The sequence below is a fragment of the Pristiophorus japonicus genome, chromosome 3, assembly GCF_044704955.1.
Source record: "Pristiophorus japonicus isolate sPriJap1 chromosome 3, sPriJap1.hap1, whole genome shotgun sequence".
Classification (NCBI taxonomy): Eukaryota; Metazoa; Chordata; class Chondrichthyes; family Pristiophoridae; genus Pristiophorus; species Pristiophorus japonicus.
The window spans coordinates 42,253,857-42,272,406 of record NC_091979.1 but is presented as its reverse complement, the minus strand read 5'-3'; the positions used below and the strand labels follow the sequence as shown (position 1 = coordinate 42,272,406).

Genomic DNA, 18,550 nt, shown 5'->3' with positions numbered 1-18,550 from the left:
CATAAGAGAAAGAGATACCGTAGACAAATAGCTACTAGATCATCCCATAAAACTGACACACACAACTTAAAAATACTATCTGCCTGCCAGTCACTCTGATACCAGAAACCTCCAAGACTGAGGTACACCCATCTTAAATAGATTACCACAAATCTGATATTTTGTGCGCAAATATAAATAATATAAGTTTTCTCACACAATTAGACAATCCAAATGTAAGATACCTAAACTGGGCCAATGTAGATTTAATCAAAAATAGGTATATTGTTTGAAGGGTGTAGTTTTGTACAAATGACAAAATAAAGGGATACATTAGTTTAGGGGTAGGCACAACAAATTATGTGGCCTTAGATAAATTGTGTATAGTTTTTTTTCACGACACTAGTGGTTTTTTTATTACAATGGAACTTCAAGCCCCAAGTTACAATGATTTATTCTCTGAATGGTCTACCTCTTCCCAGTCCCACCCATCTGAATTAGTCCTTGCCCACAGTGATTAACTCATCCGTTCATACAGGTAAGATTAACTGATGTGTCAGGCATTGCAACACAAATTGATTTTGCTAGCAGGTGATCCTGTTTAACTGTATTTATTTTGTAGTCCAGCTATAAGGAGAGAAAATATGAGTGCTAATTCTCTGAAGCATTCACCTCTGTTTCTTGTACCAGCAAGATCAGTTGATGTGTCAGGTTACAGCTCCAACCCCCAATTCCCCCCTGCACCTGCCCACAACTCCACTCAGTGGTAGCATCCTCACCTCTGAGTCAGAAGGCTGTGGGTTTAAATCCCACTCCAGAGATTTGAGCACAAAATCTAGGCTGACACTCCAGGGAGTTCTACATTAAACCGATGACCCACCTGCCCTTTCAGGTGGACGTAAAAGATCCCATGGCACTATTCTGAAAAGGAGCTGGGAAATTCTCCCCAATGTCCTGGCCAATATTTTTGCCTCAACTAACATCACTAAAACAGATGATCTGGTCATTATCACTTGGAGTTTGTAGGGCCTTGGTGTGCCTACATTGGCTGTCGGTGTTTCCTACATTACAACAGTGACTACACTTTTTTTTAAAAGGGACTTAATTGGCTGTAAAGCGCTTTGGGACATCCTGAAATTATATCTTTCTCTCAGAAAAACCAGAGACTCAACAAATACCGTCAAATTAACTTTCTCACAAAGATCGCTCCCCTTCCCCTATCCTCACCCCCACCAGTTCTAACTGATTGCAACTCCATTATCACCACATTGTGGAGCAGATGCACTGAAAGGGAATTAACCTGCTCTCTGTTATGCTAACATGTCTGCTCAAATGTAATGAAGATATGCAGAACTCCATAAGAGACAACTGTAAATACAAATATTTAAACAAAAATGAGAAAAATAAAGCTGGTGACAAATTATGTACTTTTTGCTTAGGGAACGTCATGTTCTTTGTACGTACCACAATACTACATGTCCACCGTAAATACAGATTACCATGATTACATAAGAACATAAGAATTAGGAACAGGAGTAGGCCATCTAGCCCCTCGAGCCTGCTCCGCCATTCAAAAAGATCATGGCTGATTAGCCAAGATAAAGAAAGCCAAAACTTATCCACACCTCAAAAAAATTTAAAGGGGGAGTATTCTGAGAGGTTAATAATGTAATTTTGAATCCTGTGATATAATCAGCCAGTTGCTCATTCACTGTTGCAAAGTATTTCCCAACGGCCTTACCTTGTCTGAAATTGAATTCTGTAACTCAAACCATTTTGAAGGGTTACTATCATGGATACATGAAATGAAGGCTTTCCAATCTAAGACTGTGTCTTTTCAAAAATCGAGGGTTTAATAAATGGATATCACTATACAAGTTGTCCTGGTGAGAGACCATAACTTTACTAGAATTTGGTGTACTAATGCTTCTGCTAACTAATAACATTGAATTCTCTAAACATGAAAAATATAGGAATTAACATCAGCAAGATAATATACAGCCTGAATTCATTCTTTATAAATAATACCTTTAAAAAACCATACACAAATAGCAAATGCATAAAAGCTTAATTTATTATTCTTAAGTTTAAATAATATCTTGCTTGTAAATATGTGATTCGTTACTGCTTGTCTCATGCAAGTGTGCTGTACACGTAATGGAGAGCTGTGTAAATTCTGGAATCATACACTGAAGCAAAATGTTTTGAAACAATGGTAGTGCAGGGTTGTATTGCAATACCATTTATTGCTAACAAGAAATCGGGTGAAGAATTGTATGCATTAAAGGAGCTTTTTCACTGCATTGGGAAGTTTTCAGGCAGGTTAAGTGTTAGGAACCCACCTGTACTCAAGGTCCACCACACCACCTGTTGGGCTAAGTTGGCGTTGCAGCGGAGAAAGTACCCACTTCAGCGCCAACTTTGGTAATATATACGGTCATTTTACGTGCTAAAAATAAAGAGGCAGATGCGATTGGTGACACAGTGACGGTAACTTACGGTATCACAGATCACACCACCGTACATTCTTCATATTTACAAATCCAGGAAAGTGCTTTGGAAAGCACTTTACCAGACTGCCTCCATTATGAGCAAACCAGCCTGAAAGGAAAAAAATAAATATGACTTTTTGAAAACCGCATTGAGTTGTTTCAATAAAATATTAAGGACTGCCTAGATACTTCCCTGTTCACGAGTTACATGTTGCAAGGCAGGGGTTTGCTTTTTTAAAAAAAAATCTTTTTTCTATTTTGTTTTTTTGCAGGTGAGTAGCAACATTTTTCATAGCCTATGCTGAGAATCGTGGCTGTGGCCTCCAGGTGATCCTTGACTCCTTCGTGATTTGTACGTGTCCTGATAGGGGTCAGAATACTCCTCCTCCACCAGTGGGTATTGGCCTCGGCTGTGCTGGGAACCTGAAGACAAGCGGTTACGGTTCTTCCGTGCCCTCTCGCTGTGACCGTTTTCATCAGTGTGCACCAGGCGTGTTCGTTCGACGGGTAAGTGTTCACCAGAATGATTGCTGTTGCTCATTCGCTGGCCCTAGTTAACACAAAAGGTAGAGTTAGATTAATACAACTGCTGTAAATTAACACAGAAGAGAGTAATAGACCTCCGAATAGACAACATTAAAGACCACGGGTTAGGACTATGTATGAAAAGTAATTACACCCTGATGCAGTTTGGCCGATTATTTTTGAATTCCCATCTTTATCTTGTGAGAAATGAGTACTAAAAAGGTTTCTCTCTGGAGCCTAGCAGGCAGAAGATATCTATTTTCTATGTTTCTATACAGAAAGTAGTTGAGGCCAATTCACTAAATATATTCAAAAGGGAGTTAGATGAAGTCCTTACTACTCGGGGGATCAAGGGTTATGGCGAGAAAGCAGGAAGGGGGTACTGAAGTTTCATGTTCAGCCATGAACTCATTGAATGGCGGTGCGGGCTGGAGGGGCTGAATGGCCTGCTCCTGCACCTATTTTCTATGTTTCTATGATAAAGCAATGATGAGCTATTTTGTCTTGTCCGTGACAGTAAAACCATGGATGTGGTCTGCACTTGAAGGGTGCAGAGTAAGTATCAAAATTAATCTGCGACAATAATATTTCAGTGAGCAAGTTGTCAATTGATGGTATAGATTCCCCAGGGAAATGATGGAAGCAGCTAGTATTAAATCAAATTCATTGAATAAATTTAAGACAGAGATAGACAGTTTCTTCAATGATAAGGGAGTAAGGGGTTATGGGGAGCGGGCAGTGAATTGGACCTGAGTCTATGATTGGATCAGCAGTGATCACATTAAATGGCAGAGCAGGCTCGAGGGGCCAAATGGCCTACCCCTGCTCCTATTTCTTCATTCAAATGCAAATTAGAAAATAACATTGTGGGATAAAGTATATGAGTAATTTGAGACATGACATGTGGTACGTGTAACATGCTTGGGAGGAAGACAGTGAACTATGGTTCCCAAAGCTCTCCACCACTGGGGTTTTTCTTGTGCCATTTATGGGTCTGTTGTAGACTAATTGATAGTGATCGATTGCTATGATTTGTCAACAACTCCATTATTGCTGTGTTAAGTGACTACCAGGATGGGAGAAGACGAACTAGATGGACTGTCATCTTTTTTCATCTAGCAATTCCTATGTTCCTATGAATGAAGCTCTGGTGATGTCAGCCCAATGGATTCCTATGGAGTATCACCGAGAGGGTTCATGCGATCTATTGCAACTGTGCTCAGATTACGCGTCCAATATCTGTCCTGCAGATGTCAATGATGGTGTGCGCTACTCAACAGCATTTTGCAGAACAGTGAACCCTTGCTGCACAACACTGACCAATTGTGCACCAACTATCTACATTGTGCTTTGAAAGTTGCATAAGCACATGCACGTTCACTTGAGCTCTTGATGTATCCTTCGTTTCATAGCTGGACTCATGAGGTTGAAATCACAAAGCAACTCAATAGGACCCATGTCGGTATGATGCATCTGTTCAGCAGCTGCCAGCCCTTCTTCAGCCACCAATCTCACCACTTCCACATACCGAGAAGTGCTTCCTGTTCTAAATCACTAATGCTCTGCCCCAGAGTATCCATCTCTGGGCGAGTGTGCTTCAAATGGTAATGATGCTGAGGGCTATGATGAGAATGTCTGAACTACTACTATTGGGATTGTTACATGTCTAAAAAAAAATAAAGACTTGCATTTATATTGCGCCTTTCATGACCACCAGACGTCTCAAAGTGCAAAGACAATGAAATACTTTTGAAGTGTAGTCACTGTTGTAATGTGGGAAACACGGCAGCCAATTTGCACACATCAGCAATGTGATAATGACCAGATAATCTGTTTTTGTTATGTTGATTGAGGGATAAATATTGGCCAAGACACCGGGGATAACTCTTCTGCTCTTCTTCGAAATAGTGCCATAGGATCTTTTACGTTCACCTGAGAGAGCAGACAAGACCTCGGTTTAACATTTCATCTGAAAAACGGCACCTTCGACAGTGCAGCGCTCCCTCAGCACTGCACTGGAGTGTCGGGGCCATAAAAGGAGCGGCAAGCGGAGGCCCAGGAGCAGCATGGAGGCCCCGACCTGCGAGAGATCATCATCGGCAGGTCAGGGCCATAAAAGGAGCGGCGAGCGGCGGCCATGGGCAGCGTGGAGGTCACTACAAGTTACAGCGCGAGCTGGTGCAGGAGGGCAATGGCAGCGAAGAGTGACATCAGCAAGGTCGGTGATTGGCACATGGGCAGGTGCAGCAGGAGCGACGAGATCGGGGCGAAGAAGCTGTGAGAGATGTGATCGGGGCCCAGGGGAGGTGCGAGTTTGGGACCAGGGGCCCAGGGGCAGCACGGGCCAGCCCACACTGTGATATGTGTGCGCACTGGGTGCGTGCAGCAGAGCAGGTCTCCGGTTGTCTTGGGTAATCCTTGCCACTGGACCAAAACCTAGCTCTGTCAAGCCCGTGTGGTGGCTAGTGTGCCATGACCATCACACGTTAAAAAATCCACGCACAGGCATCTTCCACCCTTGAGGATGTAGTTTGGGTTCTTCTTTCGAAACACCTGTGAACTCATCCTTATTTTTGGCATGGAAGCAAGTCATCCTTGTTTCGAGGGACTGCCTGTGATGATGATGATGACTGGAATGTCAGCCTAGATTTATGTGCTCAAGTCCCTGGAGTGGGACTTGAACCCACAAACTTCAGACTCAGAGGTGAGTGTCCTACCCACTGTGCCACAGCTGTCAGGACAAATTTGTCTTACCGAGTTTCTCCACCCATCTATAATCTGTGCTCTTTGATAAACAAAAATGTGGAATGCCTGTCAAATCAGTGTTTTGTATTTTAGATAACAGCAATTTTATGTTCTTGTGCATAGTTGAGCTGAATGTAAAGTGCATTGCCTGTGGAAAGTTAATGGGAAACTTTGAGGGTTGTCTGAATGCATTGTAATTATCAGCTCATTATGTGAATTATAATGTCTTCAATCCTCCTGAGCAGATCACTTTAGATTATCCCTTTTTGTTCTTGCTTTACTAGCTCTCAACAAAGGTTCATTGCCTCCCTTTGTGTTGCATTTGTAGCAGTTTTTAAAAAATGTATTCATTTACGGGATATGAGCGTTTCTGGCAAGGCCAGAATTTATTGTCCATCCCTAATTGCCCTTGAGAAGGTGGTGGTGAGCCGCCTTCTTAAACCGCTGCAGTCTGTGAGGCGAAGGCACTCCCACAGTGCTGTTAGGGAGGGAGTTCCGAGATTTTGACCCAGCGACGATGAACGAACGACGAAGTTAGGATGGTGTGCGATTTGGAGGTGATGGTGTTCGCATGCGCCTGCCGAAGATTGTTGGATCAATTTATGTTAAGTGTAATAAAAATCTCGAGTAAACATTTCTGACATCTGTAATTTACTTTAATTGGCATTGGTGGCTACCTACATATACGGCAGACTATGTAGATATATACATGTTTTTATATATACATATATATATGTTTATTCATGTTTATTCTCATTTCTCACCATCGTACTTTTCTGCAAGTCTGCCACCCTCTTCAAGATATTATTTCAGTTCTTGTTGGTACTTGAGCCAACATTGATCTCCATCAATGTTGTTGATTAGTTATCACATGGTCACATGGTATCTTTTACAGAATCAGGAACTTACTTCATGACTGCTTTCTCACTTCACACTCCAGCCACTCTCTATCTATTCAACACATCCCCCATCAAAATTGCATTGGGATCTTCTCCCTGTCAGCATATACACTACCAGCAGGAACCCCACACATGTACACTCTCCTTTTCAGTAAAGGTTCACTAACTTTCACCTTCTCTTTGGGCAGGACAAACCGCCACACAACACCAGGGAGAGGAGAAAGACTGGGGGAAGTGTAGGAATAAAAGTGTTTCGTAATGATAAAATTGATTCTATATATATATATATATATGTGTATATAAATGTTAAAAGTGTAGATTATACGGAAAGGCTGCAGTGTTGAAACAAAATGCATGTCTCCATGGCTTTGAAACTCACCAAACTAGAAGAGGTGTTAATTGCAAAGCCATTAACCGAATCAAAGAATGGCACCGGCCCCCCCAGACAGACATATGTATGAGGAGAAGCCAATCAGGAATGGCCCTGGAACCAAGATCCAATCCTGAGGCTTCCTGAGAAACAATGGCCTTAAGGTGTATAATAAGTCAAGCCAAAGATTGCTGGCTCTCTTCTCTTTTCTTAAGCACAAGGTAAAAGCAGGACCTTCCTCGATAGACCAAGAGGGAAGTGACGTATACCTTTTTATAAATCATTATTATAACACTGTATTTGTTGTAACTAAGTCGATCCGTAGGATAGCTGATGACTGCTAATAGATGTGTGTTTAGAAAACTATTCCAAATTGTTTTAAAAGAATCAGTCTTGCTGTCAATTTAATGCCAGAGATTTAGAAATCTTACAGAGGACCACTCAACCTGAAGATCTGTCAGAGCTGGAGCAGCAAGCTCTCTAGATCAATGGCCCATCGATAACTGAATTGAAGATTTCGAGGCTGGGGGCTTATCTGACTATTAGTTGTGCCCCTTCATGCACCTCAGAAAACTACAAGATCAAACTGTATTGTGAACCCTCTCATATGCTGAAAAAAAAAATCAAAGAGCAACTTATTATTTAAATGGAGAAAGATTGCAAACTGCCTCAGTACAGCGGGACCAGGGGGTACTTGTGCATGAAACGCAAAAGGATAGTATGCAGGTTCAGCAAGTGATCAGGAAGGCCAATGGTATCTTGGCCTTTATTGCAAAGGGGATGGATAATAAAAGCAGGGAAGTCTTGCTACAGCTATGCAGGATATTGGTGAGGCCACACCTGGAATACTGCGTGCAGTTTTGGTTTCCATATTTACGAAAGGAAATACTTGCTTAGGAGGCAGTTCAGAGAAGGTTCAACTAGGTTGATTCCGGGGATGAGGGGGTTGACTTATGAGGAACGGTTAAGTAGGTTGGGCCTCTACTCATTGGAATTCAGAAGGATGAGAGGTGATCTTATCGAAACGTATAAGATTATGAGGGGGCTTGACAAGATGGATTCAGAGAGAATGTTTCCACTGATGGGGGAGTCTAGAACTAGAGGGCATGATCTTAGAACTAGGGGCCGCCCATTTACAACAGAGATGAGGAGAAATGTCATCTCTCAGAGGGTTGTAAATCTATGGAATTCACTGCCTCAGTGAGCTGTGGAAGCTGGGACATTGAATAAATTTAAGACAGAAATAGACAGTTTCTTAAATGATAAGGGGATAAGGGGTTATGGGGAACAGGCGGGGAAGTGGAGCTGAGTCAATGATCAGATCAGCCATGATCATATTGAATGGCGGAGCAGGCTCGAGGGGCCGCATGGCCTACTCCTGTTCCTATTTCTTATGTTCTTATGTGCTGTTGCCCAGCCTCTCAGTGCCATGCAAACTTGTCCCTTTTCTCTTTCCTCTAGGTCCTTCTCAGCAGCAAGAAACTCCTGAAAAAGATACCTTGGAAAAGAACAATCCTTCAGAGGATGCACCATCATGCGCTCCATCCCTCCCAAGCACAGCACAGAGATTAGCATCCTAAATTAGTCAGAGTGAATTAGTGGTCAGCATGTGGTGAAGCACCCAGGAGTGAGCAGGAGCAGGAGCTGTGCAGTGATGGTTGGGACCACCCATGAGATGACTTGACAGAGAGTGAGATACTCTCCCATGTCTGCTGAGGAGAATAGAGATAAGGACTTCGGGGGTCCAGCTATGAAAAAAAAACTGCTTGCCTCATACAAGTTATATTAGGTATTGGAATTCCTGTCAAACAGGTTCAGTACCATGGTTGTAAGTATGGAGGAGCCTGCTTCCAGCTTTCGTTCATGGCATCACTGCACTGCAAGTCTGTTGTTGAGGCTGCTGTTGTTGTTAGTAGATCCGTTGGTCAGGATCACGGCTTCCATGTCGTCGTGGAGCAGGCGGAGGATGGTGACAAGCTTTTGGGGGCAGCCGAAACGGAGGAGAACGCTCCATAGTCCCTCACGGTCGACAGTGTCAAAGGCCTTTGTGAGTTCAAAGAAGGCCATGTACAAGGGTTGGTGCTGTTCCCTCAATTTCTCTTGTAGTTGTCGCATGGTGAAGATCATGTCCGTTGTACCCCTTAGTGGACGGAATCTGCATTGTGACACCACAGACCCAATCCACGTCTCGACCAGGGTCAAGCAGGGCTGCGTCCTCGCGCCAACGCTCTTCTCGATCTTAACATAAGAACATAAGAAATAAGAGCAGGAGTAGGCCGTACAGCCCCTCGAACCTGCTCCGCCATTCAATACGATCATGGCTGATCCGATCATGCACTCAGGTCCACTTTCCTGCCCGCTCCTCATAACCCTTTATTCCCTTATCGGTTAAGAAACTGTCTTTCTCTGTCTTAAATTTATTCAATGAACCAGCTTCCACAGCTCTTTGAGGCAGCGAATTCGACAGATTTACAACCCTCTGCGAGAAGAAATTCCTCCACATTTCTGTTTTAAATGGGCGGCCCCTTATTCAAAGATCATGCCCTCTAGTTCTAATCTCTCCTATTAGTGGAAACATCCTCTCTGCATCCACCTTGTCAAGTCCCCTCATAATTTTATACGTTTCGATAAATTCACCTCTCATTCTTCTGAATTCCAATGAGTAGAGGCCCAATCTACTCAACTTTTCCTCATAAATCAACCCCCTCATCTCCGGAATCAACCTAGTGAGCCTTCTCTGAACTGCCTCCAAAGCAAGTATATCCTTTTTTAAAATGGAAACCAAAACTGTATACAGTTTAGTTCCACTCCAGCGGGGAGCTTGTTGACTGTGAGGTGGAGCATGGCAGTGAGAAAGATTGAGAAGAGGGTTGGGGCGATGACGCAGCCTTGTTAGACCCCGGTCCGGACGTGGATTGGGTCTGTAATAGATTCGTTGGTAAGGATCGCGGCCTGCATGTCGTCGTGGAGCAGGCGGAGGATGTTAACGAACTTTTGGGGGCATCCAAAACGGAGGAGGATGCTCCAGAGACCCTCACGGTTGACAGTGTCAAAGGCCTTTGTAAGGTTGAAGAAGGCCATGTATAAGGGCTGGTGCTGCTCCCTGCATTTTTCCTGCAGCTGTCGTGCTGTAAAAGTCATGTCCGTTGTGCCCCGTAGGGGACGAAATCCATACTGTGACTCCGGGAGGAGCTCCTCAGCCACAGGGAGAAGACAGTTGAGGAGAACTCTCGCGACGACATTCCTAGTGGCTGACAACAAGGAGATTCCTCTGCAGTCTGACCTGTCCCCTTTTTTAAAGATGGTCGCGATAACTGCATCTTTGAGATCTCCAGGCATGCTCTCCTCCCACCAGATGAGAGAGATAAGGTCATGTATTCGCGCCAACAGTGCCTCTCCGCCATACTTCAATGCCTCAGCAGGGATTCCATCCACTTCCGAAGCCTTGTTGTTCTTAAGCTGTTTTATGGCTTCTTCTGCCTCCTGCAGAATTCCAGGTGTGGCCTCACCAATACCCTGTATAACTGTAGCAAGACTTCCCTGCTTTTATATTCCCATCCCCTTTGCAATAGAGGCCAAGATTCCATTGGCCTTCCTGATCACTTGCTGTACCTGCATACTAACCTTTTGTGTTTCATGCACCAGGACCCCCAGATCCTGCTGTACTGCAGCACTTTGCAATTTTTCTCCATTTAAATGATAACTTGCTCTTCGATTTTTTTCTGCCAAAGTGCATAACCTCACACTTTCCAACATTATACTCCATCTGCCAAATTTTTGCCCACTCACTTAGCCTGTCTATGTCCTTTTGCAGGTTTTTTTGTCCTTCGCACATATTGCTTTTCCTCCCATGTTTGTATCGTCAGCAAACTTGGCTACGTTACACTCGGTTTATTCATCCAAGTCGTTAATATAGATTGTAAATAGTTGAGCCGCCAGTATTGATCCCTGCGGCACCCCACTAGTTACTGATTGCCAACCAGAGAATGAACCATTTATCCTGACTCTCTGTTTTCTGTTAGTTAGCCAATTCTCTATCCATGCTAATATATTACCTCCAACCCCGGGAACTTTTATTTTGTGCAGTAACCTTTTATGTGAGAGTCGGGATAAATGTTAATTCTCGGGTTGGCAATCAGTAACTAGTGGGGTGCCGCAGGGATCAGTGTGGGACCCCAAATATTTACAATCTATATTAACGACTTGGAGGAAGGGACCGAGTGTAATGTAGCCAAGTTTGCTGACGATACAAAGGTGGGAGGAAAAGCAATGTGTGAGGAGAACACAAAAAAATCTGCAAAAGGACATAGACAGGCTAAGTGAGTGGGCAAAAATTTGGCAGATGGAATGTTGGAAAGTGTGAGGTCGTGCACTTTGGCAGAAAAAAATCAAAAAGCAAGTTATTATTTAAATGAAGAAAGATTGAAAGTGCTGCAGTACAGCGGGACCTGGGGGTACTTGTGCATGAAGCATAAAAGGTTAGCATGCAGGTACAGCAAGTGATCAGGAAGGCCAATGGAATCTTGGCCTTTATTGCAAAGGGGATGGAGTATAAAAGCAGGGAAGTCTTGCTACATTTATAAAGGGTATTGGTGAGGCCACACCTGGAATACTGCGTGCAGTTTTGGTTTCCATATTTACGAAAGGATATACAGAGAAGGATCAGAGAAGGATCACAAGGTTGATTCTGGAGATGAGGGGGTTGACATATGAGGAAAGGTTGAGTAGGTTGGGCCTCTACTCATTGGAATTCAGAAGATTGAGAGGTGATTTTATAGAAACGTATAAGATTATGAGGGGGCTTGACAAGGTGGATGCAGAGAGAATGTTTCCACTGATGGGGGAGACTAGAACTAGGGGGTATAATCTTAGAATAAGGGGCTGCCCATTTAAAACTGAGATGAGGAGAAATTTATTTTCTCAGAGGATTGTGGATCTGTGGAATTCGCTGCCTCAGAGAGCTTTGGAAGCTGGATAGACAGTTTCTTAACCGATAAGGGAATAAGGGGTTATGGGGAGCGGGCAGGAAAGTGGACCTGAGTCCATGATCAGATCAGCCAAGATCGTATTAAATGGCGGAGCAGGCTAGAGGGGCTGTATGGCCTACTCCTGCTCCTATTTCTTATGTTCTTATGTGGCACCTTGTCAAATGCCTTCTGGAAGTCCAAATACACCAAATCTACTGGTTCCCCTTTATCCACCCTGTTCATTACATCTTCAAAGAATTCCAGCAAATTTGTCAAACATGACCTGTTAGGTTAACTGGTCTATAGTTTCCTGCTTTTTGTCTGCTTCCTTTTTTAAATAGGGGCGTTACATTTGCAGTTTTCCAATCTGCTGGGACCTCCCCAGCATCCAGGGAATTTGGTAAATTACAACCAATGCATCCACTATCCCTGCCGTTACTTCTCTTAAGACCCTAAGATGCAAATCATCAGGTCCAGGGGATTTATCTGCCTTTAGTCCCATTATTCTACTGATTACCACCTCCTTAGTGATTGTGATTGTGGTAAGTTCTTCCCCCCCTATAGCCCCTTGCCTATCCACTGTTGGGATATTTTAATGTCCTCTACCGTAAAGACTGATACAAAATATTTGTTCAGAGTTTCAGCCATCTCCATGTTCCCCATCACTAATTCCCCGGTTTCGTCCTCTAAGGGACCAACATTTACTTTAGTCACTCTATTCCTTTTTATATACCTGTAGAAACTCTTGCTATCTGTTTTTATATTTTGTGCTAGTTTACTTTCATAGGGCTCAATTTTCCCCAGTGATTTGCGCCGTTTTTTAGTCGCAGGTTGCTTTTTTGGGCCTAAGTTAAAAATCCACAGTTTCCCCGATCAATTTGCACCAGTGTAACTCAGTTAGTTACAATTTTTTTTATATATGTTTTTTTTTCAGCCAAAGGTAACCGGCCACCTGTGCCAATTCTGGCCATTTAGGCAAGTTTGGTCAGCTGAGAGTTACTCCAGTTCTGCTTAGGCCAGCGTATGTTGCCTCTGCAGAAAAACCTTCCTGAGAGTTAAAGAAATCGGCGCAGGTAAGGAAATCGGCGCAATTAAGTGCAGCAGATGCCTGGACAGCAGCAGCAGGAAAGATAAGAGAGAAGGGGAGAGAGAGAGAGAGAGAGAGGTGGGAGTGTGGAAGGGGTGTGGGGTGGGGGGGAGAGAGTGAGTGAGGGGGTGGGGGAAGCCTTTTGGGTGTAGTTAGGTGCGGGGACTGGGAAGGAAGAGGCCATTCGGCCTGGGATGGGGGGGGGATCAGACCGGCAATCCCTTCGGCCTGGGCTAGGAGCGGGGAGCGGGACCGGGAGGGCACTCGTGGGCCAAGGTCGAGCATGGGAGCAGAGCGGCAAGCCCTTCAGCCTGGGCTAGGAGCGGGGAGCGGGACCGGGAGGGCACTCGTGCGCCAAGGTCGAGCATGGGAGCAGAGCGGCAAGCCCTTCGGCCTGGGCTAGGAGCGGGGAGCGGGACCGGGAGCAGATCGGCAATCCCTTCGGCCTGAGCTAGGAGCGGGACCGGGAGGGCACTCGTGGGCCAAGGTCGGGCATGGGAGCAGATCGGCAATCCCTTCGGCCTGGGCTAGGAGCGGGGAGCGGGACCGGGAGGGCACTCGTGGGCCAAGGTCGGGCATGGGAGCAGATCGGCAATCCCTTCGGCCTGAGCTAGGAGCGGGACCGGGAGGGCACTCGTGGGCCAAGGTCAGGCATGGGAGCAGAGCGGCAATCCCTTCGGCCTGGGCTAGGAGCGGGGAGCGGGACCGGGAGGGCACTCGTGGGCCAAGGTCGGGCATGGGAGCAGATCGGCAATCCCTTCGGCCTGAGCTAGGAGCGGGACCGGGAGGGCACTCGTGGGCCAAGGTCAGGCATGGGAGCAGAGCGGCAATCCCTTCGGCCTGAGCTAGGAGCGGGACCGGGAGGGCACTCGTGGGCCAAGGTCAGGCATGGGAGCAGATCGGCAAGCCCTTCGGCCTGAGCTAGGAGCGGGACCGGGAGGGCACTCGTGGGCCAAGGTCGGGCATGGGAGCAGATCGGCAAGCTCTTCGGCCTGGGCTAGGAGCGGGGAGCGGGACCGGGAGGGCACTCGTGGGCCAAGGTCGGGCATGGGAGCAGATCGGCAAGCCCTTCGGCCTGGGCTAGGAGCGGGGAGCGGGACCGGGAGGGCACTCGTGGGCCAAGGTCGGGCATGGGAGCAGATCGGCAATCCCTTCGGCCTGGGCTAGGAGCGGGGAGCGGGACTGGGAGGGCACTCATGGGCCAAGGTCGGGCATGGGAGCAGATCGGCAAGCTCTTCGGCCTGGGCTAGGGGTAGGGGACTCGTATCAGTGAAGCACTCGGGACCGGGGGGAGTGGGGGAGCTGGAGCTGGACCGACACAGGCAAGGGGTTCTGGGCGGGCCAGGGATTCAGGGTTCGGCTATAAAATAAGCCATGGGGGGGCGGGGGGGAGAGAGGAGAGGAGGGACAGATAGCCGATCAGAAGGCTTGATTCCTGGGAGAGGAAGGGAGAGACAGCCCGTTGCCAAATCCAAGCTGTACTGAGCATGCGCGCCCATTGGAGCAATGTCAAAAACGGAAGTTTTTTTTCCCCGCATATACGCAGAAGGCGAGGCTTTGTTTTTCGGCACAGACAGCAGGCTCCACACCGCCCCCCGCCCCCCGAGGCAACTGGACACGCTGTGAAGCTAAAATTCGATTTATTGATCAGGGAAACTTTGGAAAAATATTTATGGCGCATTTCTGCCCTAGAAAACCCAGGCATAACTCTGGCAATACGCCAGAAAACGGGCTTGGGGAAAATTGAGCCCATAGTCTATCTCCCTTTCTTAATCATTTTTTTAGTCATTCTTTGCTGGCTTTTAAACGTCTCCCAATCTTCTGTCCTCTCACTAGCTTTGGCCACTTTATATACCTTTATTTTTAATTGGATATTTTCCTTTATTTCTTTAGTTAGCCACGGATGGCTATCATTTCTTTTAAACCCTTTCCTCCTCACTGGAATATATTTTTCTTGAGAGTTATGAAATATCTCCTTAAATATATGCTACTGTCCTACACTTTAATCTATTTATCTATTTTCTCAGTCCACTTCAGCCAACTCTGCCCTCATACCTTTGTAGTCTCCTTTATTTAAGCTTAGTACGCTGATTTGAGATCCATCTGAATTTGAAATTCAACCATGCTATGATCACTCATTCTAAGGATCCTTTACTAGAAGATTATTTATTAATCCTGTCTCATTACACAGGATCAGATCTAAGATAGCCTGCCCCCTGGTTGGTTCTGTTACATATTACTCAAGGAACCCATCCCTTATGCACTCTAGGAGCTCTTCCTCAAGGCTACCCTGACCAATTTAATTTGTCCGATCGATATGGAGGTTAAAATCACACATGATTATTGCTGTTCCCTTTTTACAAGCACCCACTATTTCTTGGTTTATACTCCGACCAACAGAGTTGCTACTGTTAGGGGGTCTATAGACTACGCCTACCAGTGACTTTTTCCCCTTATTATTCCTTATCTCCACCCAAATTGTTTTCTTGCTGCAATGCTCCATCTCACTCTCAGCAAGCTCCCCGCTGGAGTGGAACTAAACTATAGAATCAATGGGAACCTGTTCAACCGTTGTCGCCTCCAGGCTAGATCCAAGGTCGTCCCATCCTCTGTTGTCAAACAACATTACGCAGATGACGCTTGCGTCTGCCCATATTCAGAGGCCGAACTCCAAGCCATCGTCAACATCTTCACCGAGGCATACGAAAGCATGGGCCTTACATTAAACATCTGTAAGACAAAGGTCCTCCACCAACCTGACCCCGCCACACAGCACAGCACTGCCCCCGGTCATCAAAATCCACGGCGCGACCTTGGACAACGGGAGCCCACTATCAGGAATGACAGACTTCAACGACGAGGTCTAACACCACCTCCAGTTTGCCAGCGCAGCCTTCGGTCATCTGAGGAAGAGAGTGTTTGAAGACCAGGACCTCAAATCTGGCACCAAGCTTATGGTCTACAGGGCAGTAGTAATACCCGCCCTCCTATATGGCTCAGAGATGTGGACTATATACAGCAGACACCTCAAAGCGCTGGAGAAGTATCACCAGCGCTGCCTCTGCAAGATCCTGCAAATCCACTGGGAGGATAGACACACCAATGTCAGTGTTCTCGATCAGGCCAACATCCCCAGCATCGAAGCACACTCGACCAGCTCCGTTGGGCGGACCACCTCGTCTGCATGCCTGACACAAGACTCCCAAAGCAAGCGCTCTACTCAGAACTCCTACACGGCGGAATGAGCGTGCGGCAAACCAGACTCCCCACCCACCTTTTTCTTCAACGACTGTCTGTCCCACCTGTGACAGAGACTGTAATTCCCATATTGGACTGTACAGCCACCTGAGAATTCACTTTTAGAGTGAAAGCAAGTCTTCCTCAATTTCGTGGGACTGCCTATGATGATGATGTTGCTGCTGCTCTTCCTCCAAATTTGACAGCACCTCCCAAACCCGCAACCTCTACCAATTGGAAGGACAAGGGCAGCAGGTGCATGGGAACACCACCATCTCCAAGTCACACACCATCCTGACGTGGAAATACATCGCCATTCCTTCATCGTAACTGGATCAAAATGCTAGAACTTCCTCCCTAATAGCACCGTGGGAGTTTCTTTACTGCATGGACTGCAGTGGTTCAAGGCGGCGGCTCATCACCACCTTCTCAAGGGCAATTAGGGATGGGCAATAAATGCTGGCCTTGCCAGCGTCATCTGCATCCTGTGAACAAATTTTCAAAAACAATTCCTCCATTCGAAGTAATGTAGCAAAAATGGCATCCATGATAAGCTGCAAGAGCTTCATCAGGGTGTGTAAGGAAAAAAAACTGGCAGTCTTCAAGCCCAAAACTCATTTGGAAATCTACTTAGCACAATAGTACACAGATACCTATAACCCGAGTGCCTGCAACTGAGTAGCCTTTGAATATTGCTGCCAGTCAGGCAGTACCTAAAACCATTGCGGGTTGGCGGCTGGGCTGGACTTCTGTCCGACCCAGTTAAAATTGCGTCAGGGTGCTAATTACATCATCGGATCCCGATTTTCAGGTATTCATGAGACACCTGCCTGCCTCTGACAGGCACCTCAGTCTCTTAAAAAAAGTCAGGAGTTAAAATGGCAGCCAGTGGGAATGGGGCTGTATGTCAAATCGATCCAGTTTAATAGCTTCCTTGCCCCGTTCCCGCCTGGTGCCATGGGTTAAAATTGATCCCCACTGCCTGCATGCTAAATACTTTAGAATCTTTAGAGGAATATAGAAAGTTAAGAGGCAAAATTAAAAAGGATATTAGGAATGTTAAGAGAGAAATTCCTGGCCAGTATAATTAAGGAAAACCCTAAGATGTTCTATAAATATATTAAGAGTAAGAGGGTAACAAAGGAACGGGTAAGGCCTATTAGAGACCATGAGGGTAATCTTTGTGTGGAGGTGGGAGATGTTGGTAGAATTCCTAACGAATACTTTGCATCTGTTTTCACAAAGGAAAGGGACAATGCAGATACTGCTATAGAGGAAGAGTGTGATATTCTGGATGAAATAAATATCGTGAGAGAGGAAGTATTAAGGGGTTTAGCAGCTTTGAAAGTAGATAAGTCCCCAGGTCCAGATGAAATGCATCCCAGGTTGTTGAGCGAAGTAAAAGAGGAAATAGCAGAGGCCTTGACCATCATTTTCCAGTCCTCTTTGGATATGGGCATGGTGCCGGAGGATTGCAGGACTGCTAATGTAGTACCCTTGTTTAAGAAGGGAGAAAGGGATAGGCCAAGTAATTACAGGCCTGTCAGCCTAACCTCAGTGATGGGAAAATTATTGGAAGAAAATCCTGAAAGACAGGATAAATCTGCATTTGGATAGGCAAGGATTAATTAGGTACAGTCAGCACGGATTTGTTGAGGGAAGATCGTGTTTGACTAACCTGATTGAATTTTTTGAGGAGGTAACCAAGAGGGTCGATGAGGGTAGTGCATACGATGTAGTGTATATGGACTTTAGCAAGACTTCTGATAAGATCCCGCATGGTAGACTGGTTATGAAGGTTAAAGCCCATGGGATCCAGGGCAAAGTGGCAAGTTGGATCCAAAATTGGCTTGGAGGTAGGGAGCAAAGGGTAATGATTGATGGATGTTTTTGTGACTGGAAGGATGTTTCCATTGGGGTTCTGCAGAGCTCAATACTGGGTCCCTTGCTTTTTGTGGTATATATCAACGATTTAGATTTGAATATAGGGAGTATGATTAAGAAGTTTGCAGACGACACTAAAATTGGCTGTGTGGTTGATAATGAAGAAGAAAGTCATGGGCTGCAGGAGGATATCAATCTACTGGTCAGGTGGGCAGAGCAGTGGCAAATGGAATTTAATTCAGAGAAACGTGAGGTGATGCATTTTGGGAGGGCTAATAAGGAAAGGGTATACATATTAAGCGGTAGACCACTTAATAGTGTAGATGAACAAAGGGACCTTGGAGTGCTTGTCCACAGATCCCTGA

The 18,550-nt window shown here is 45.7% G+C and overlaps 1 protein-coding gene across 3 annotated transcripts in view; it reads right to left on the bottom strand.

The window, feature by feature from the left end:
* Positions 1 to 492: 492 nt before the first annotated feature.
* cacnb4a (calcium channel, voltage-dependent, beta 4a subunit) overlaps positions 493 to 18,550 on the bottom strand; it is a 287,970-nt gene continuing 269,912 nt past the window's right edge. For all 3 annotated transcript variants that reach the window (XM_070875297.1, XM_070875299.1, XM_070875298.1), the window contains exon 13: positions 493 to 3,021. In XM_070875297.1, coding sequence (XP_070731398.1) covers positions 2,761 to 3,021 — 261 coding nt within the window. In that variant the 3' untranslated portion in view covers positions 493 to 2,760. The remainder of the gene's footprint in view (positions 3,022 to 18,550) is intronic.